Here is a 21838-nt window from a genome sequence, read left to right as displayed (position 1 = left end):
TAGTAAATCTCTGCAAATTCATTAAAATCACTTACAATGTTACGATATGCCAGTTATACCTTAATCAAGCTGCTAAAAATTTGTTTTTATATTTATTTATATATTTATTTATTTATTTATGAGACAAGTTCTCACTCTGTCACCCAGGCTAGAGTGTAGTGGTGCAATCTTGGCTCACTGCAACCTCCGCCTCCCAGGTTCAAGTGATTCTCGTGCCTCAGCCTCTCGGGTAGCTGGGATTACAGGTGCCTGCTACCATGCCCGACTCATTTTTTTGTATTTGTAGTAGAGACAGGGTTTCACCATGTTGGCCAGGCTGGTCTCGAACTCCTGACCTCAAATGATCCACCCACCTTGGCCTCCCAAAGTGCTGGGATTACAGGCGTGAGCCATCACACCTGGCCTAAAAATTTGTTTTTAAAAGAGAAAGGGCCTGGAGCAGTGGCTCACACCTGTAATCCCAACACTTTGGGAGGCCAAGGCTGGCAGGAGGATTACCTGAGGTCAGGAATTCGAGACCAGCCTGGCCAACATGGTGAAACCCCATCCCTACTGAAAATGCAAAAATTAGCTGGGTGGTGGTGGCATACACCTGTAATCCCAGCTGCCTGGGAGAGTGAGGCAGGAGAATTGCTTGAACCTTGGAGGTGGAGGTTGCAGTGAGCCAAGATTGCTGCCCCACTGCACTCCAGCCTGGGCGACGGAACGAGACTGTCAAACAAACAAATAAATAAATGGAAGAAAAAGGTGCTAGGAGAGCTCAGTAGAGGAAGCTCTTGGGCGTCCACACTTACACTTCCCTTCCAGCTGTGCAGTCCTCGGAGATTCCACCCAGTGCACAAATGCAACTGACTTCTGAGCAACAACCATCTGCAGGTGGGCTCACCCCAGCTCCCAGCACATCCTCTCTCCCCTACCTTGCCTCGCCATTCAGGGCAGGAGCAGAGCCTGCCTGAGGACCCAGCTCTGTGCAGGTCCCTGACCTCTAGGAGTGTCCCCAGCACCCAAGGCAGATAACTGGTCTGGGGCAAGAAGGGAGTTCCTGATTTTGTGGAACTAGGCGACAGTGACAACAAGCCTGCCTCAAGAGGCAGTGAATGTTGAGGGATCAGAGCCACAGCAGGGGTTGGAGATCAGTTAGAGTCCATATGAAGCCACGAGAAAGTCTCAGCCAGATCCTAACCAGGTGCTGTACTTCACTTCCAGTTTCTTAAAACACCGACCACCAGCCCTGCAGAACCCTGCAGGTTCACTCCGGCAGAGAACCAAGCCACCCAAGGCGGCCAGTGTCTTCACACTGAGTGGGGAAATGTTGCTGCTGGGGCAATCTCAACGGCCATGCTCTTGCCTCAGTCAGGGCCAGGATGGGTCCTGAGGCAGCCCAAAAAGAGAAACAGGCCCAGAGAGGCGGGGTCACGTGGGGCCAGAGACCCCAGGAAGCCCTCAAGCCTTCAGCCAAAGCACCCCGATGGCAGAGCTGGGTAAACTGGGATACAATCCCAGCCACTTCAAGGGCACAGAGAGCACCAGGATGTAAAATCAGCAACAGCGGGTAGTGGGACCCCAGAGCCCACTCACTCCATCCCCAGCCCCACTCCTGAGGCACCCAGTTTGAAACCATGAACCTCTCCTTTCAAGATGGAGAAAATGGCCTGTAATCCCAACACTCTAGGGAAGCTGAGGCAGGTGGATCGCTTAAGCCTGGGAGTTTGAGACTAGCCTGGGCAAAATGACAAAACCTCAACTCTACAAAAAAATACAAAAATTAGCCAAGACATGGTGGCTCATGCCTGGGGTCTCAGTTACTTGGGAGGCTGAGGAGAGAGGATCATTTAAGCCCAGGAGGCGGAGGCTGCAGTGAGCAGAGATCATGCCACAGCATTCCAGCCTAGAAAACTGAGACCCTGAAATAGAAAGGTTTTTTTGTTTTGTTTTGTTTTGTTTCATTAAGAGCCAGGGTTTTGCTGCTGCCCACGCTGGAGTGCAGAGCCATGATCACAGCTCACTGCAGCCTTGAACTCCTGGGCTCAAGTAATTCTCACACCTCAGCCTCCCAAGTAGCTGGTACTACAGGCACATGCACAGCTTTTTCTTTTTTTTGTAGAGATGACGTCTCACTATGTTGCCCAGGTTGGTCCTGAAGTCCCAGGCTCAAGCAATCCTCCCACCCTGGCCTTCCAAAATGCTGTGATTACAGGCATGAGCCACCACACCTGGCCGGAAGGGCCTTTCTGACAAAGGCACAGCCACTAGGAACAGAGCCAGGGTTAGACTCATCTCCTATGTCCGCCAGCCAGGCCTGGCCAGACATTGCCCTCCGCAGAGCTATGGGTCAGAAACCCTGGGGGACTTGTTGAAAGCAGAGACCACCTTCCCTTTTGAATCAGGCCTGACTGTGATGGAGTCCTCAGATGACACTTGTACTGTTTGGATAGCACCACCATCTGGCCCTGATAAGTGAGAACTAAGAAATCTTTGCCACCAGCCTCAGCATCCAGGTCACTTCTGACAAGGCCATTGGGGTTTTGTTTTTTTAAATTCAGGATGAGATGAACCCTTGCCACAATTCCTTCAGCCCACGGAAGGAGATGACCCCAGAGAAGCTCTGGCCGCTGTGGGTGCTGCCTCAACAAGAGCCTTCTGTGAGGCCTGTCCCTTCACCTCCAGGCCCAACTCCTGACAGAGGCCAGTGTCCCTGCTTCTCGGGCCTGGTGAGATTCACTGCACACGTGTCAGTGATGGCACAGGAATGGGAAAGCTCTCGAGAAACGAGCCTGGGTCCTCACTGACAGAACGTACGAATCCTGTCTCAGTAAGTGGCCAGCAAAAGACTGGACCAAAGCTAGACATGGTAGCACGTGCCTGTGGTCCCAACTACCCAGAAGGGTGGGGCAGGATTGGTACAGCCTAGGAGTTCAAGACTGCAGGGAGCCATGGCTGTGCCTCTGTACTCCAGACCTGGTGGGTGACAGAGCAAGACCCTGTCTTTAAAAAAGAAAAAGGACTGGATCAAAGTCCTGTGAGCTCCCCCAGAAAAGGGGACATTCTGACAAATTGTCACTTTAGCTGTGACTACAGCCCAGATTGGGCCAGGGCTTCCGGACTGAGCCTTTAGTCTATGCCTCATTGCAGTGAGGGAACAGTGGGCCTCAAGATAAACATCTGGGGACCAGAAACAGAAGACTGCCTGTGTCTCAAGTCTTCCTTGATTAGCTTTTGTGTGTGCACACACACATACTCTTGGCACACACCTTTCAAAATATGGGTTGCATAGCAATGTTATTTCCTTCTTTTTTTTTTTTTGAGACGGAGTCTTGCTCTGTCGCCCAGGCTGGAGTGCAGTGGCCGGATCTCAGCTCACTGCAAGCTCCGCCTCCCGGGTTCATGCCATTCTCCTGCCTCAGCCTCCCAAGCAGCTGGGACTACAGGCACCCGCCATCTCGCCTGGCTAGTTTTTTTGTATTTTTTAGTAGAGGCGGGGTTTCACCGTATTAGCCAGGATGGTCTCGATCTCCTGACCTCGTGATCCGCCCGTCTCGGCCTCCCAAAGTGCTGGGATTACAGGCTTGAGCCACCGCGCCCGGCCAGCAATGTTATTTCCTTCTGAAAAATAAATTTTCCCTCCTTTTTTGCATATTTTAAACATATACATACACACGCACAGTTACTGTATTTTACATAATCTTTTTTTCTTTTGCAAATGGATACTTTTTGAGTTCAGTGAGCTTCCCCCTCCAAGGCATTACAATGTAAACATGGTGTAACTCACAGTCACCACAGTATGTTTCCGGATGGGTAAAGGCGGTGAGGAAATCAGACTTTGTCTAACAAAGAACTAGGAGACCCACTTGATACTCCACTCTTTTGGGGCACCCTACATTGGTAAATCTTATTTCTCTCCAAGTGCCTTTCAAACTGACTAATATCCACCACGGCTGTACCTGGCCTTCCCCTTCACCTTTGTCACCATTCTCCAGCCTGGCACAGACCACTTGCCCAAGAGGCATTCTTTTCCAGAAGAAGTTTCACTTCTGTTGCCCAGGTCGGAGTGCAATGGTGCAATCTCAGCTCACTGCAACCTCTGCCTCGCGGGTTCAAGTGATTCTCCTGCCTCAGCCTCCTGGGTAGCTGGGATTACAGGTGCTCCCCACCATGCCCGGCTAATTTTTTGTATTTTAGTAGGGACAGGGTTTCACCATGTTGGCCAAGCTAGTCTCGATCTCCTGACCTTCAGGTGATCCACTCGCCTACGCCTCTCAAAGTGCTGGGATTACAGGCATGAGCCACTGCGCCTGGCTGAACCATTATTTTTGGAGACAGGGTCTTGCTATGTTACCCGGGCTGGTCTTGAATTCCTGGCCTCAAGCAAACCTCCTGCCTTGGCCTTCCAGAGTTCTGGCATTACAGCCATGTAACACCATGCCCAACTATTTTTCTTTTCTTGGCTTTTCTTTTTTTTTTGGAGACAGGGTCTCACTCTGTCACCCATATTGAAGTGTGGTGGCATGTTCAAGGCTCACTACAGCCTCAACCTCCTGGGCTCAAGCGATCCTCTGCCTCAGCCTCCCATGTAGCTGGGACTACAGGTACACATCACCACACCTAGCCAATTAAAAAAAAATTTTGGCCGGGGGTGGTGGCTCATGCCCGTAATCCCAGCACTTTGGGATGCCAAGCTGGGTGGATTACCTGAGGTCAGGAGTTAGAAACCAGCCTGGCCAAGATGGTGAAACCCCATCTCCACTAAAAATACAAAAATTAGCCAGTGCGGTGGCAGGGACCTGTAGTCCCAGCTACTGGGGAGGTTAAGGCAGAAGAATCACTTGAACCCAGGAGGCAGAGGTTGCAGTGAGCCGAGATTGCACCACTGCACTCTAGCCTGGCGATAGAGCAAGAATCCATCTCAAAATAAAAAAATAAAAAAAATTTTTTAAGTTATGGGGTTTCACTGTGTTGCCCAGGTTGATCTGGAACTCCTGGGCTCCAGCAATCCTCCCACCTCGACCTCCCAAAGTGCTGTGATTACAGGCATGAACCACCATGCCCTGCCCAGAAGCATTCCTGACAGCATGAGCCCCAACTAGACAGTATGGAACGGTCACCTGTTACCAGCTTGGGCAAATAACTTAACACACTAGCCTGTGTCCCCATCTATAAAATGTGAATACAACACAATCTATCTCACAGGGTTATTCTCAGGATGCAACGAATGATCATGCTGTGTCATACAAGATACCTACTGGGGAGCTCAGGAACCATGTAAACATCTGCATGTTTTATCTAGCCCTGTAAGATGCTCAGATGTGCAATACTACTTAGTTGGCTAATTGCTGCCTCTCTCCAGCTAGACCTCAGACCCCCTGAAACGGCCAAAGGTAGCAGGTCCAACAGTACCAAACAAGCAACACAAGGTGTGCAGAGAGGCTGGCAAAGGGGGAGCTGAGAGTAAGCCAGGCCCCTGCCCAGGCAGGGGATACCCCACATAAGTGGTAAGACTGACACAAACCCAGGATAACTAACAGGTCCAAAGTGTGCAAGGGAGTGGGTGGGGGAAGGGCTTTCGAAAGACATCTAATCCTTTCTGAGAACAGGGTGTCTTAAAGGCACAAAGAGTGAATAAGTATCCACCCAGAAAGGTGAACAGATTTCTTTCTTAATAATATATCCTGAATGAAATTGGCCAGAATCCAGAATCTTGTCTGTCTGAAACACAGAGCTTGTTTGGGAAGGTCCCGGGAAATCATCCACTACGCAGCCCTCACAACCCTGTCATAAGCCTGGCACACTGCTGGCACTGTGGCCTCACAGCAGCCTCCAAGTAGAGCAGTGGAGTCCTTGAAACCACCCAGCGTGGTACCATTACTGTCCCCGCATTACAGTGCGGGAAGCAGGCTCTGAAGTAATTCACCGGCTGACCCCCTCACCCACCCCCAATGGACACCTCCAGCTGCATGAACGGTGGCCCTTATTAATTATCCCTGTCTCCGCTACAGAAGAGGAGGCTCCTTGGGATCAGTAACTGCCTTTGTCCACATTCTGGGCCAAAAGGGCTGGCCCGGGAAGGATCTTGGGGCATGGGCACGCCAGCTCCTGCCTCGGAGATACAGAACCTGGTGGCTGGCCCTGCCCCAGGACATCACTAGGGCCGGCGCTAGGGCCCTGGAACTCCGTCCTTCCGGTGCTCAGCCTTCTCTGTCTCTTTCCCCTCCGCCTCCTCCCGCCCCAGGTCAAAGCTTAGACCTCCTTTTTACAAAGGATGCCAGGGTTCTGCACCCACGTGCACCGTCCTCCTCTCCTCTTTCCCCAATCAGCCCCGCCGCTGCCTGGCGTATCAGCAGCTCCCTGCTCCAAACTCGGACCCAACCCAGGGGTGGCAGGAGACAGGGGTAGGGGAGCGTAGTCTGAAGTGGGGAGAAGGCCAGGCCCCCGAGTCTCCTGCAAGAGGACTTAAAAAACAGGCTCTCTAGAGTCGGACTGCTGGCGCTCAAATGCCAGATCTCCCTGTGTGTAACTTTGGGCAGCTGACTAACTCGGAGCCTCCATTTCCCCATCTGCAAGGGGGAATACTCCCGGCGGCGTCCATACAGCCAGGTGGTGGAGAGGGTTAAGAGGGCCGCGTTCTCTAGAACAGCAATAATGGTGGCCTTCCCGGCATCGCTCTACAGGAGACTTGGCGAGTAGCGAGCCCATCCCCCGCGCCACCGTGCAGCAGCGCGGCCCGCGAAAAGCGTGGGGCAGAGCCGGCCTGAGGCGCACGGAGGACCGGAGGCCCACGCGGCCGAGCCCGGGCAGTAGGGCGAGAGCGCGACGCAGCGGAAGCCGCCTGCAGCCCGGGGCCCTGCGAGGCGCGCGTCTCCGCCCTCCGACGGCGCCCGGGCCACCTTCCTCGTCTTGCCATCGCGCAGCGCGACCCAGAGCCCGCGACGACTCTGGCCGCTGCAGACGCCCCCCGCCCCGCCCGAGCCGCGCTCCTGGCCGGCGCCGCACACTCACCCAGAGCCCGCTGCCGTGGTGGCCTGGATGGAGCTGATGCGCAGGCGGTTGGCCGTGTCCTTCAGGGCCTGCAGCTTCTGCTGGTCAGGCTTGTGGTAGCCCTCCATGGTGCGGCGGGCGGGGACTGGGCGCACACGCGGACACACAGAGGTAGCTGCAGCTCCAGCGGCTACAGGCGGCTGCTGAGACCGGGCGCCGGGCGGGGACGCGTTAAGTCGCCGGGCGGGACGGGGCGGGGAGGGGAGAGGCGGGGCAGGGGGAGGAGGCGGGGCTCGGATCACCCCAGGCCTTCAGCCCCGCCCCGCCTGGGGCCGCAGCCTGCCCGCTCCCCTCCCCTGCCCCGCTAGGCGCTGGGCCGCTGCTGACTGTGAGATTAGCAGTTAACCACACACACCAATAATAATAACACAACGAACAACTGAAGGTTCGAGGCTTGGCTCCTGACTCGAAGGCCTCTCAGTCTCCCTCCTCCACACAGTCCTCCGTGGAATTGTCACGGCTAATCCCATTTTAGAGATGACAAACTGAGGCTTGGCAAGGGCAATCAAGGTCGCAAGGCTGGTGGGTGCCAGGCTTGAACCCAGCCGACCAACCCCAGGCCCAAGAGATTGCAGGACTTTACTATTATTCTGAGACTGAGTTTCCCTCTTGTTGCCCAGGCTGGAGTGCAATGGCGCAATCTCGGCTCACCACAACCTCCGCCTCCCGAGTTCAAGCAATTCTCCTGCCTCAGCCTCCCGAGTAGCTGGGATTACAAGCATGGGCCACTGCGCCTAATTTTGTATTTTTAGTAGAGATGGGGTTTCTCCATGTTGGTCAGGCTGGTCTCGAACTCCGACCTCAGGTGATCCTCCCACCTTGGCCTCCCAAAGTGCTGGGGTTACAGGCGGGAGCCACCACACCCAGCCCTATTTTTTTTTAATAATTAAAAAAATTTTTTCTTTGAGACTGGGTCACCCACAGTCACCCAGGCTGGAGTGCAGTGGAGTGATTACAGCTTCCTGCAGTCTCAGCCTCCTGGGCTCAAGTGATCCTTCTGCCTCAGCCTCAAAAGTAGCTGAGACCATAGGTACACACTACCATGCCCGGCTAATTTTTGTATGTTTTGTAGAGATGGGGTTTTACCACTTTACCCAGGCAGGTCTGAAACTCCTAGTCTCAAGCCATCTGCCCTCCTCTGCCTCCCAAAGTGCTGGATTACAGGCATGAGCCACCATGGCCAAACACTCAGGGCTTTAGAGCCCTGCACAGGGGATGGGGATTATTGAAAATGAGAGTAGGATAGTGGTAGCCATGACAATGCCAGGTGATGATAACTGAGAAATTACTAGGGGAAGACCCTTTACAAATTATTAGGGCCTAGAAACACTGCCGACTCTTAGGGAGATTATTGGGTTTGCTTCCAGGTCTGTAGGGTCAGGGGTACCCACCACTACTGTTACCAGAACCCATGGTCCCCAGAGGGATGAGGCTCTCCAGAGTGGGATTAGGGAGGGGACTTTTATCACAGACACTGTTTCATTCAATCCTCCCACCACACTTGGCCAGTGAGGTACATACTGCCTACAATGCCTATTTTACAGAGGAAGAAGCTCCATTTGACAGAGGAAAGGTAAAGGCAAGACCCTCAAATGGGTGTCTGGGCAGGAAGCTAAAACCCTGAGAGGGCCAAGAGACACCAGTGGCCGCCCTGTGTCCTCTTTGTCCTCCCTGCATTGCCCATACTCAGAGAGCTCTGAGTCATGAGGCAATGGACTGAATTTGAGTGAGTCCCCCAGCTCACCTCCAGGTGCTCCTCTGTTGGCCTGACCCCCAGATGCCCAATCTGACGCTAAGTATGGCATCCCATAGCACCTGGCTCCCGCTGGCCCAGCCCGCAGAGGCTGGCCCTATGGTGTCTGGCTGGTGAGGACTACGGGCTAGGATTGGAGGGGGACCCCAGAGTGTGCCACCCTCGGAGGCCTGGCAGGTGCCACCTCTGCCCTCAGGCTGCTCATTTTCTGGAAAAAGGACAAACCCTTGAAACCCTTTGAAAGCTCTGTGCCTTCCAACTCTGTGGCCCTTAGGACAGTGGCTCCCTAAGCGAGTGGCCTCAATTTCTTGATCTGCCTAACAGAACTCATCCTTATCACTCTGCACCCACTCTGGTCTCTGATAATGGCACAGAACTCACCATGGCTCTGGGGATCTAGGAGTAATGGAAATAAAATTGTCCCCTCCCCACCACCTGGAGCTCCAGGGACCTCAGGGCGGCTTCCTCTCCTCTTGAGGTTCCACATGAATGGGGCCTGTGATATTATGATACGCATATATGGGTCCCTGACTTAGAACTCCCCCAAACCCTTGTTATACCATTGGGGTGCTTTAGGCCTCAGGAACAGACCCCAGAAACAGTCTCTCAGGCCTTCTCCTAACCTCCTTTCACCTGCTTCTTTCTCTCCCCTGGCAGGATCTTCTCCTGCCGGTCTGTCTTGGAGCTGGCCATAAATAAGTTCTCTCACCTACCTCGTGTAATTGTAGGTCATTAGACCCCCATGAGAAGGGGCTCTGTTCCATACCCATGAGAAGGGAAGATCAGAGTGGGTGCAGAGTGATAAGGATGAGTCCCGTTAGGCAGATGGGGAAATTGAGGCCATTCCCTTAGGGAGCCTCTGTCCTAAGGGCCACAGAGTTGGAAGGCACAGAGCTTTCAAAGGGTTTCAAGGGTCTGCCCTTTCAGCAGACAGTGAGCTTCACAGAGAAGCCAAGAAGAGTAAGGACACACAGGTCTTGCTGGGTTTCCCCACTCAGTCAGTTAGCATTAGATCATATACTTTTGGTCTAATCACATTTCCACAAGGCTGTCAATCATGTGTATCCAATGAAATGTCCATGAAAGGCTCAAGAGGACGGGGTTCAGGAGCTTCTGGACAGTGGAACACATGGAGGCTCACAGGAAGGTGAACAAGAACTCATCCACGTGCTGGGAGGGTGACACATTCCAGCTCCAGGGAGACAACTGCTCCTTCACTAGGGAACTTTCCAGGCCTCCATCTGTGTATCTCTTTGCCTAGCTGTTTGTCTCCTTTAAAATATCCTTTGTAACTAACCGATAAATGTGCTTTCCTGAGTTTTGAGAGCTGCTCTAGCAAATTAATTGAACCCAAAGAGGGAGTGGTGGGAACCCCAACTTGAAGCTGGTCAGTCCCGCTCTTGGGACTCACGGGAAGGAGGAGGTGGTTTTGGAGGACTAAGTCCTCAACCTGTGGTTTCTGAGGCTATCTCCAGGTAATTAGCATCAGAATGGAATAGAGTTGGACACTCAGCTGGTGTCGCTGCACAAGTGCTTGGTTGCTTGGTGCATGGGGAGAAACCCCCACACATTTGATCACAGAAGTCTTTTGTGTTAATTGTTGTGGTGTGAGAACAGAGGAAAAACAGAGTTTGAGTGTTTTGCCTTTCACAGGGCCCAAGAGTTCAGCCTTGTTTCAAGAGCTCTTGCTCTTCCCAAAGGCCAGCTTCAGAAACAGAATCCTAGGCTAGCTGGGGGTGTTGCTAGAACCCAGTTTGTCCAGGGTGGTTCCCTTGTCCCCAGATCCCAGGGTCTTTATTCAAACCCTCACACTCTGAAGTGTGTGGCACTTGGAAGAAAGTCCTGGAAACCTGTCTGGCTTCCAGCTAAATCTGGCTCCCTGCTGCCCTCACACCCCATCCTCTCTCAGCCTCCTGTTCACCTTCCCCATGGCTGCCAGAGAACTCTTCCTCCCCAGTTTAACTCCCATGTTGTCCTTCCTCCACCCTTTGGATAAAAATCAGGTCCCCCAGCCCCACCCATCTCAGCCACACTGACCTTGAATTCCTTAAAAAACACCAAGCCCTCTCCCTCCTAGAGGTTTTGCACAGGCTACTCCCTGAGCCAGCAGAGCCCTTGCTGAGGCTCCTCACATGGCCTGGGTCTAGAGCCATCACACTGCCTGTCTTGGTCTCTGCAGGGCTCTCTGCCTATCTGCATGATCTTTTGTCAGCTCCAGGAGAGCCAGGATACAGTCTTTTGTCCCTGGCTGTATCCCCAGGGACTACAACTGAGTCTCATATACAATAGGTGCTCAGTGAATGCCTGCAGAATGAAAGCATGAATGTCAAATGATGTGCCCGAGGACACAGAGCCAGCAAGTGCCAGGGCTGCCCCCAAGCAGAGAAGGCATCAGGGAGGCCTCAGGGGAGGGAAGCTGGCCATTCAGATTGGTGTCCTTCATTCCGACCTTTCCAGAAACCGAGACACAAAGGGTAGAAAGTGGCAGAAATGTCCTACTGCTGGCATCAGGTGCCAGCAGAGGCCACAGTGACCTGAGAGCAGAGCCACATGCTGGAATCTGAGCTGTCCTCCAGTACCTGTGCAGCACTAGGGAGAAGGTCACCCTTAGAGGAGCCAGGACAGTGTGAGTCCCCACGTAAGAGTCCCCCACAGCCACTCCCCAGGGATCTCCAGGATCACTAAAAGGGATCTGAGGGGGGTCAGGGTCCTGAGGGGTGCCATACCACCCAGTATTGTTACTGGACAATGGCTTTGATCACCGAGACAGTGCTAACGGATTGTAGTGGCTGCCTAGAGTGGAATGTGGAGCAGAGAGTTCTGAATTGCCCTTCAGCCTGAAATGCCAGGACTGGTCTAACCATACTGGGCAGGGTCACCTGGCATAAGAGACTGGCAGTGTCGGGAAGTCGTGTCCCACCTTTTCATGTCCCCTGTATTTTGGGGACCCAGAGGGGGCTGCACTTGGGCCGGGCACGAGGAATCCCAGATTGCAGGAACTGTTTGACACACACACACTCACACTCACAGATGATGCTCACACACCCTCTTACATGTTTGTTGTTGTTAAGAGATAAGGTCTCACTATGTTGCCCAGGCTGGAACTCCTGGGCTCAAGTGATCCTCTTGCCTCGGCCACCCAAAGTGCTGGGATTACAGGCATGAGCCACTGCACCAGGCCCGTGATACGTTGTTAATGGGGTAAAAGCGAGGTAGAGAACAGCAGATAGAGGGTGATCCTATTTCTGTCAAAAATAAATAAAAGCACACATGTGCCTTTGTGCACTTCTGCGCACGCTTGTAGGTGTGTGTAAGTTTACGTGGGCACGCAGAGAGTCTGCAGGGACAGGTTCACAAACCGTGGGAGGCTTGGAGGGTGGGAATTGGGGGGACTTTCAGTTTTTTATTTACCCTTTTCTCCTTTGTTGGAATTTATTGGCAATGTACGTGGTTGACTTTTTTTTTTTTTTTTTTTTTGAGACAAAGTCTCTCTTTGTCACCCAGGCTGGAGTGCAGTGGCACGATCTCGGCTCACTGCAGCCCCAGCTTCCTGGGTTCAAGCAATTCTCCTGTCTTAGCTTCCCAAATAGCTGGGATTACAGGTGCCTGCCACCACATCCAGCTACTTGTTATATTTTTAGTAGAGACAGGGTTTCTCCATGTTGGCCAGGCTGGTCTCGAACTCCTGGCTGCAGGTGATCTGCCCATCTTGGCCTCCCAAAGTGATGCTACTACAGGCATGAGCCACTACACCTGGCCAATGGTTGACTTTTTAATCAGAAAAAAAGCAAAAAAAAGCAAAACAATAAAAGCACGGTGGCTCACACCTGTACTCCCCGCACTTTGGGAGGCCAAGGCAGGTGGATCACTTAAGGTCAGAAGTTACAGACCAGCCTGACCAACATGGTGAAACCCTGTATCTACTAAAAATACAAAAATTAGCTGGGCATGTTGACGGGAGCCTGTGGTCCCAGCTACTCGGGAGGCTGAGGCAGGAGAATCACTTGAACCTGGGAGGTGAAGGTTACAGTAAGCCTAAATCACTCCAAAGTGCTCCAGCGTGGGAGACAAAGCTAAACTCCATATCAAAACAACAACAACAAAACACACACACACACACAAAGAAAAAGAAAAAAAGCGAAATAAAATCCTATCTTGAAAAAATAGCTAGTGAAGTTGGGGGCAGGTTGCATTTTTGTGAGCATACATTTTCTCTTGGTTTCCTATGATTATGTAAAGCCGCTCCCATGTTTCATAAGTCAAGCTGCTGCCCTGGATGTTTTTGGGTTGGGAGCAAACCCCCAGGCAGTGGGAGCTTGACGGTGCCTCTCCTGTCCTTGCTTTGCCATCCACATAAAACTTAGGGCAATGCCATCCTGATGTGCTCCTGCACGTTCACTGAGCGGGCACTGACGAGGCATGAATGGGCCCTGGGCAGCTGCATTCCTGAGTGACAGCACTGGACATCGCTTTGGCAGGGCTGGGCCCACGTGTGTGCTCCTGGGACATGCCTGGGCCAGCGTCTGGGAGCCCCAAGTCAGCACAGGGCTTGCAATGGAGCCAACATCAGCTCTGGGTCCTCAGGACACTGTTTTTGACTCATATCCAAGGCTGGCCGCCTGCAGGGGCCTAGGAGGAGTCCTGGTGGAGCGAGTGTCCAGTTCATGCCCTCCTGTGCCGAGTAGACAGCCTTGCTCTTGAGTACCCAAAAGAGGCATGTAGGTTGACTGAGTTTTAATACATCTATCTCTCCTCCCAATACCTGAAGTTTCCTTCTGGAGGCATTTTTAGGGAAATGCCTCTTTTGATAATGTAGTTGCCATTTGAGAACACAAATTGTTCAACTCATTCACAGAATGTCTGATTTCTCTTGTACTCTATTTTTGTTTTTTAAAAACATTCCATTTCTTCTTCCTCCTCCTCCTCCTCCTCCTCCTCCTCCTCTTCTTCTTTTTCTTCTTCTTCTTTTTTTTTTTTTTTTTTGTGAGACAGAGCCTAGCTCTGTCCTCCGGGCTAGAGTGTAGTGGCGCAATCTCAGCTCACTGTAACTTCTGCTTCCCGGGTTCAAGCAATTTTTGTGCTTCAGTCTCCTGAGTAGCTGGGCATACAGGCATGCGCAACTGGGCCCAGCTAATTTTTTTTTCTTTTTTTTGAGACAGAGTCTTGCTCTGTCGCCTAGGCTGGAGTGCAGTGGCGCGATCTCAACTCACTGCAACCTCAGCCTCCCGAGTTCAAGAAGTTCTCCTGCCTCAGCCTCCCGAGTAGCTGGGATTACAGGCACACACCACCGTGCCTAGCTAACTTTTGTATTTTTAGGAGAGACAGGGTTTCACTATGTTAGCCAGGCTGGTCTAGAACTCCTGACCTAGTGATCCGCCCACCCAGGCCTCCCAAAGTACTGGGATTACAGGCACACACCACTGTGGCCGGCCAATTTTTGTATTTTTAGTAGAGATGGGGTTTTGCCTTGTTGGCCAGGCTGATCTCAAACTCCTGACCTCAGGTGATCCACCAGCCTTGGCCTCCCAAAGTGCTTGGATTACAGGTTTGAGCCACTGCGCCCGGACTAAAAACACTTAATTTCTGATTATCGAACTAAAACATAGTCATTGGAAAAACCTGAAAGTACAGAATTTTTTTTTTTTTTTTTTTCAGACTGGATCTTGCTCTTTCGCCTAGGCTGGAGTGCAGTGGCACAATCTTGGCTCACTGCAACCTCTGTCTCCTGGGCTCAAAGCGATTCTCCTACCTCAGCCTCATGAGTAGCTGAGACTACAGGCATGCACCATCATGCCTGGCTAATTTTTTAGTATTTTTGGCGTAGAGATGGGGTTTTGCCATGTTGCCCAGGCTGGTCTCGAACTCCTGGGCTCAAGAGAGCCACCCGCCTCAGTTTCCCAAAGTGCTGGGATTACAGGCGTGAGCCACCATGCTTGGCCCAGAAAATTTCAAGGTAAACTAAAATCATGCACTATTCCACACAAAAGGGACTACAGTTAAAGTTGCTTGCTCATTTGACAAATATTGATTTATTATATATAATTGTTATGAAGAAAATAGGCCAGGCACAGTGACTCACACACCTGTAATCTCAGCACTTTGGGAGGCTAAGGCAAGAAGATCGCTTGAGGCCAGGAGCATGAGACCAGCCTGGACAACATGGTGAGACCCTGTCTCTACAAATTAAAAATTAAAAAACAAGGCCGAGTGTGGTGGCTCATAATCCCAGCACTTTGGGAGGCCAAGGTGGGTGGATCACCTCACGTCAGGAGTTCCAGGCCAGCCTAGCTAACGTGGTGAAACCCCGTTTCTACTAAAAATGCAAAAATTAGCTGGGTGTGGTGACGCACGCCTGTAGTCCCAGCTACTCAGGAGGCTGAGGCAGGAGAACTGCTTGAACCCAGGAGGCAGAGGTTGCAGTGAGCCTAGATTGTGCCCCTGCACTCCAGTCTGGGCAACAGAGCGAGACTCCATTTTAAAAAAAATTAAAAATTGGCCGGGCATGCTGGCATGTACCTGTAGTCCCAGCTACTTGGGAGGCTGAGGTGGGAGGCTTGCTTGAGCCCAGAAGTTCGAGGCTGCAGTGAGCCATGATTGAACCAGTGCATTCTAGCCTTGGTGGCAGAGCCAGATCTTGTCTCAAAAATAAATAAATAAATAAAACAGGGTCAGGGTCAGGGGTCAGGGACTGGAGAGGGGCTGCAAAGTAAGGGGTAGATATGTACTTCAGGTTGTCAGACAAGGCTGACAGTATGTTTGCTATTGTGAATTCCTTGTTTTAAAAAATGTTTGCTATTGTGAATTCCTTGTTTTAAAAAATACATTGTCGGCCGGACGCAGTGGCTCATGCCTATAATTCCAGCACTTTGGGAGGCTGAGGTGGGCAGATCATCTGAGGTCAGGAGTTTGAGACCAGCCTGGCCAACATGGCGAAACCCCGCCTCTACTAAAAAATACAAAAATTAGTTGGGTGTGGTGGCGGCACCTGTAATCCCAGCTACTCGGGAGGTTGTATGTGCGCCTGTAGTCCCAGCTACTCAGGAGGGTGAGGCAGGAGAATTGCTTGAACCTGGGGGGCGGAGGTTGCAGTGAGCCAAGATCATGCCACTTCACTCCAGCCTGGGTGAAAGAGCGAAACTCTTTCATTAAAAAAAAAAAGTTCCATTGTCAGGATCACGTAAAACCATTTTCCTCCTATACTTTCTCAATAGCATTTCAAAATTCTTCAAAGAAACCGTTTTTACTAGCTGTGCATTGTCCCATCATAGGGCCGTGTCCTCACCTGTTAACCATTCCTTAGGACTGAGTGCTCAGACCCCTTCCGGCTGTTAATCATTGGATATTGCCCACAGTTAACATTTTCGTGCCTAAATCTTGTCCTCCTGGTGAGTTATCTCCTGAACCAGAGCCCTCAGCAGGTGTTGAGAGGAGGGTGGCAGCTTTGCCAGAGATCTGGATACATATTTGGCAGAGGGCTAACCAGAAAGTCTGGTTCTGCCACTCATCACCTTTGCTTCCAACTGGCAAGGTCCTATTGTGGGATTGGCAGAGTGGGAGGAGAGAGGGAGCCCGAAACCTGCATGGCCTTCAGTGGAGCCCTTTCTCTGGTCCTGTTTCATCACATCTGTAAAAGAGGCTTATTCTTGCTACATGCAGAGGTTGAATTCTCCCCTTGTGCCAGGCCTCGTGTGCTGAGTCAGAGCCCCCTGGGGCCATTCTCTGTCTGGGAAAAGCAAATCCAACTAGGTTTAGTAGGGCTGGAAGATTTCCAATAGTTTTCAGGTCATAGATCCATAAACTTTTTTGGGTAATTGTGTGTAGGGGGTGGGAGTGTATTGGACCCCTCTGGCCAGTAGCAAAGGGAAGTGCAATGAGAGGAGAGAATTCTGAGATGAGTTTTGCAAATCACTTTCACCAGGATGTCTGCAAACTCCAGGTTCATGGGACTGGGCAAGAGCCCCATGAGAGGGAAACAAAAGGGAGGAAAGGGAGCCTGGAGACAGGAGAAAAACGTACCAGCTCCTCGACTCTGCTGGGAGCCAGCCCACCCAAGTACAAAAGACTTTTCCCTCTTTTTCCTTTCACATTTATTGCCTCTATCTCTCCCTTTTTGAGACAAGGTCTCACTCCATTGCCTAGGGTGGAGTGCAGTGGCACGATCTCAGCTCACTGCAACCTCCACCTCCCAGGTTCAAGTGATCTTCCTACCTCAGCCTCCCGAGTAGCTGGGACCTCAAGTGTGTGCCATCATGTCCTACTAATTGTTTTGTAGAGATGGGGTTTTGCTGTGTTGCCCAGGCTGGTCCCAAACTCCTGGGCTCAAGCCATCCACCCACCTTGGACTCCCAAAGTGCTGGGATTATAGGTATGAGTCACTGTACCTAGCTTTTTTTTTTTTTGTCATCACACTTTTTATCTCATTTTGGGTTCAGACCCTGAAATCTACCCTCCCTTAAAAGTGTATAATTCAATGATTTTTGGTGTTGAGGGATAGAGAAAAAAATTAAAGTTTTTTTTTTTCTTTTTTTAAAATTCTCATATAGTCACTACAAAACAGAATGCTTCTGTGGCCCCTGGTCACCAAAATGTGTGAGGATTTCTCCCCAGTAAGCAATCCTGCAGTGAACACCAGCTGCGTGTCCTCTAATTCAACTCAATTCTGACACTGTCTATCTGGAGATAGTGTCAGATCCCACAGACTGAGGGCTCAGGCCCATAAGAATGTCCCCTACTTCAGATGCCAATCACAGTGTTGGCCTCGGCAACTTCCAAGGAACTTACTCTAAATTGAAGTTCCCAAGATCCTTTCCCCTGTTCAATTAACTTGCTAGAGTGGCTCACAGAACTCAGGGAAACATTTTACTTATATTGACCCGTTTATTATAAAGGATATTACAAAGGAATCAGAAAAATAGCCAGATGAAGAGACAGATAGGATAAGGTATGAGGGGAGAGGGAGCTGAAAGTTGCAGACCTCTAATCCTCTAATTACTTGGTCTTTCTGGTAACTGCCCCATCCTGAGCCTATCTAGAGGCCTCACCCTAAGTCACTGTGTTAACATAAACTCAGGTGTGATCAAAGAGTGGCTTATGAGTAACAAAAGACATGCCTTCTGCTAAGGAAATTCCAAGGGCTTTTAGCTCTGTGACAGGAACTAGGGACAAATACTAAACGTATTTCTTTTTTTTTTTTTGAGACAGAGTCTCGCTCTGTCACCCAGGCTGGAGTGCTGTGGCCGGATCTCAGCTCATTGCAAGCTCCGCCTTCCGGGTTCACACCATTCTCCTGGGATTACAGGTGCCGCCACCTCGCCTGGCTAGTAGTAGAGACGGGGTTTCACCGTGTTAGCCAGGGTGGTCTCGATCTCCTGACCTCGTGATCCGCCCGTCTCGGCCTCCCAAAGTGCTGGGATTACAGGCTTGAGCCACCGCGCCCGGCCGACTACTAAATGTATTTCATCAAGATATGGAAGCAGGTTGGGTGTAGTGGCTAATGCCTGTAATCCCAGCACTTTGGGATACAGAGGCAGGAAGATCACTTGAGTCCAGGAGTTCAAGGCCAGCCTGGCCAACATGGCAAAAACCCATCTCTACTAAAAATAGAAAAATCAGCTGGGTTTGGTGGCGTGTGCCTGTAATTCTAGCTACTCGGGAGACTGAGACACGAGAATTGCTTGAGCCTGGGAAGCAGAGGTTGCAGTGAGCCAAGACTGTGCCACTGCACTCCAGCCTGAGTGACAGAGCAAGACTCTCTCTCAAAAAAAGGAAAAAAAAAAAAAAAAAAAAGATATGGAAGTAACCTAAGCATCCATCAGTGGAGGAAAGAATAAAGAAAATTTGGGCTGGGCGCGATGGCTCATGCCTGTAATCCCAGAAATTTGGGAGGCCGAGGCAGGCGGATCATGAGGTCAGGAGTTCGAGACTAGCCTGGCCAACAGAGTGAAACCCTGTCTCTACTAAAAATACAAAAATTAGCTGGGCATGGTGGCACACGCCTGTAGTCCCAGCTACTCAGGAGGCTGAGGTAGGAGAATTGCTTGAACCCTGGAGGTGGAGGTTGCAGCGAGCTGAGACCATGCCATTGCACTTCAGCCTGGGTGACAGTGAGACTCCATCTCAAAAAACAAATAAACAAACAAACAAAAAATTGATACATATACACAAATGGAGTACTATTCAGCCATAAAAAGAACAAGAGCCTGTTATTTGCAGCAATATTTGCAGTAACATGGATGGAACTGGAAGTAATTATGCTAAGTAAAATAAGCCAGGCACAGAAAGACAAATACCACATGTTCTCACTCATATGGGAGAGCTAAAACAGTGGCTCTCATGGAGGTAGAGAGTAGAATGGTAATTACCAGAAGCTGGGAAGGGTAGTGGGGATGTGGGAGAAAAAGAGGGATTGGTAAAAATACAGCTAGAATAAGGACTAGTGTTTAGTAACACAATAGGGCAAATATAGTTAGCAATAATTTATTGTATATTCCAAAATAATTAGGAGAGTGAAATTTACTTTATTTTATTTTTTTGAGACAGGGTCTTACTCTGTCACCTAGGCTGGAGCCCAGTGGCAAGATCATAGCTCACCGTAGCCACTCAAGCGATCTTCCTACTTCAGCCTCCTGAGTAACTGGGACCACAGGTGTGTGCCACAACATCCGGCTAATTTTAATACTTTTTGTAGAGACAGGGTTTGGCCATATTGCCCAGGCTGGTCTCAAACTCCTGACTGAGATTGCTCAAGCACTCTGCCTGCTTCAGCCTCCCAAAGTGCTGGGATTACAGGCGTGAGCCACTGTGCCTGGCTAGAAGAGTGGATTCGGAATGTTTCTAACACAAAGAAATGATAGATGTTTAAGGTGATGAATATCCCAATTGCCCTGATTTGATCATCATATGCACATTGTATACGTGTATCAAAATATCACATGTATCCAATAAATATATACAACTATTATGAAGCTATAAAATTAAAAAAAAAATTAGCCAAGTGTCTACTCCAGGGGCTGAGGTGGGAGAATTGCTTGAGCCCAGTAGTTCCAGGCTGCAATGAGCTATGATAGTGCCACTGCACTCTAGTTTGGGTGACAGATCAGGATTCTGTCTCTTAAAAAATACTAATTAGGCTGGGCGTGGTGGTTCACGTCTCTAATCCCAGCCTGAGCTCAGGAGTTCGAGACCAGCCTGGGCAACACAGTGAAACCCCATCTCTACTAAAAATGCAAAAAAACTGGCGGGGTGTGGTGGCACGTGCTGCTGGAGGCTGAGGCAGGAGAATCACTTCAACCCGGGAGGCGGAGCTTGCAGTGAGCCGAGATCACGCCACTACACTCTAGCCTGAGCGAGACTCTGTCTCAAAAAAAAAAAAAAAATTAAAAAAAACCTTTAAAAATTAAACAAATTAAACAAATCTAAAAAGACCACATATATTTTATATTATACCATAGGCATATTCATAGATTGTGCAGCTTGTGCACTTCTAAGCACTACCTAATTTTATAACTTTCTTTTTTTTTTTTTTGAGACAGGGTCTCTCTGTCGCCCAGGCTGGAGTACAGTGGCTCACTTTAGCCTTGACCTCCCAGGCTTAAACCATCCTCCCACCTCAGCCTCTGGAGTTGCTGACACCAAAGGTGTGAGCCACCATGCCCAGCCAATTTTTTTTAAATATTTGTAGAGACGGCGTGTCCCTATGTTGCCCAGACTTGTCTTGAACTCCTGCACTCAAGAGATTCTTCGGCCTCAGCCTCTCAAAATGCTGGGATTACAGGTGTAAGCCACCATACCTGGCCTAGTTTTAGAACATTTTTACCACCCAGAAAAAGAGACCTGTACTCATTGGTTTCCCTCTTCCTCATTCCAGGCAACCAGGAATCTACTTGTGGTCTCTACGGATTTGCCTATTCTGGGTATTTCATGTAAACGGCACCATTGCAATTTGTGGGCTTTCTGTCTGACTTCTTTCACTCAGTATGATGTTTTCAAGGTTCATCTGCCTTGTCGCTTGTATTGGTACTTTATTCCTTTTGTTGATAAATAATCTTCCATCCTATGGATATGCCACAACATTCCTACCCATTCATCAGTTCACGGATGTTTGGGTTGCTTCCACTTCTTTGCTATTATGAGTAATACTGCTTTATTTAATAATGAATGATGATGTAAACATTTTTTGTGGGCATATGTTTTCAGTTATCTTGGGTGTATGCACAGGAATGGAATTGTTGGGTCATATGGCAACATCTAACCATTTGAGGAACTGCCAAACTATTTTCCAAAGTGACTCCACCATTTTACAATTTCACCAGTGATGAATGAGGGTTCCAGTTTCTCCACGACTTTGTCTACAGTTGTTGTATTTTTTTTTTTTTTTTTTTTTGAGATGGAGGCTTGCTTTGTCACCCAGGTTGGAGCACAGTGGTACAGTCTTGGCTCACTGCAACCTCCACCTCCTGGGTTCAGGCAATTCTCCTGCCTCAACCTCCTGAGAGTAGCTGGGACTACAGGTGCCCGCCACCACACCCGGCTAATTTTTTTTTTTTTTTTGTATTTTCAGTGGAGATGGGGTTTCACCATATTGGCCAGACTTGTCTTGAACTCCTGACCTTGTGATCTGCCTGCCTCGGCCTTCCAAAGTGCTGGGATTATAGGCGTGAGCCACCACACCAGGCCTGTTGTTGTATCTTTTTCACCTGAAGCATCCTAGTAGGTGCAAAGTGTTATCTCATCATGGTGGTTTGGTCACTTATTGTTTTTTTAAAAATATACAAGCAGGCCGGGCGCGGTGGCTCAAGCCTGTAATCCCAGCACTTTGGGAGGCCGAGACGGGTGGATCACGAGGTCAGGAGATCGAGACCATCCTGGCTAACACGGTGAAACCCCGTCTCTACTAAAAAATACAAAAAACTAGCCGGGCGAGGTGGTGGGCGCCTGTAGTCCCAGCTACTCAGGAGGCTGAGGCAGGAGAATGGCGTGAAGCCGGGAGGCAGAGCTTGCAGTGAGCTGAGATCCGGCCACTGCACTCCAGCCTGGGCGACAGAGCCAGACTCC

At 50.3% G+C, this 21838-nt stretch overlaps 1 protein-coding gene across 2 annotated transcripts in view; it reads right to left on the bottom strand.

The window, feature by feature from the left end:
• The window catches only part of TKT (transketolase), a 31856-nt gene extending 24590 nt beyond the window's left edge, over positions 1 to 7266 (bottom strand). For both annotated transcript variants that reach the window (XM_026446941.1, XM_026446940.1), the window contains exon 1: positions 6994 to 7266. In XM_026446941.1, the coding sequence (XP_026302726.1) occupies positions 6994 to 7100 (107 nt within the window). In that variant the 5' untranslated portion in view covers positions 7101 to 7266. The remainder of the gene's footprint in view (positions 1 to 6993) is intronic.
• Between the last annotated feature and the right edge of the window lie 14572 nt (positions 7267 to 21838).

This window comes from Piliocolobus tephrosceles, chromosome 2 (assembly GCF_002776525.5).
Source record: "Piliocolobus tephrosceles isolate RC106 chromosome 2, ASM277652v3, whole genome shotgun sequence".
Classification (NCBI taxonomy): Eukaryota; Metazoa; Chordata; class Mammalia; order Primates; family Cercopithecidae; genus Piliocolobus; species Piliocolobus tephrosceles.
This window is presented reverse-complemented; position numbering and strand designations above follow the sequence as displayed.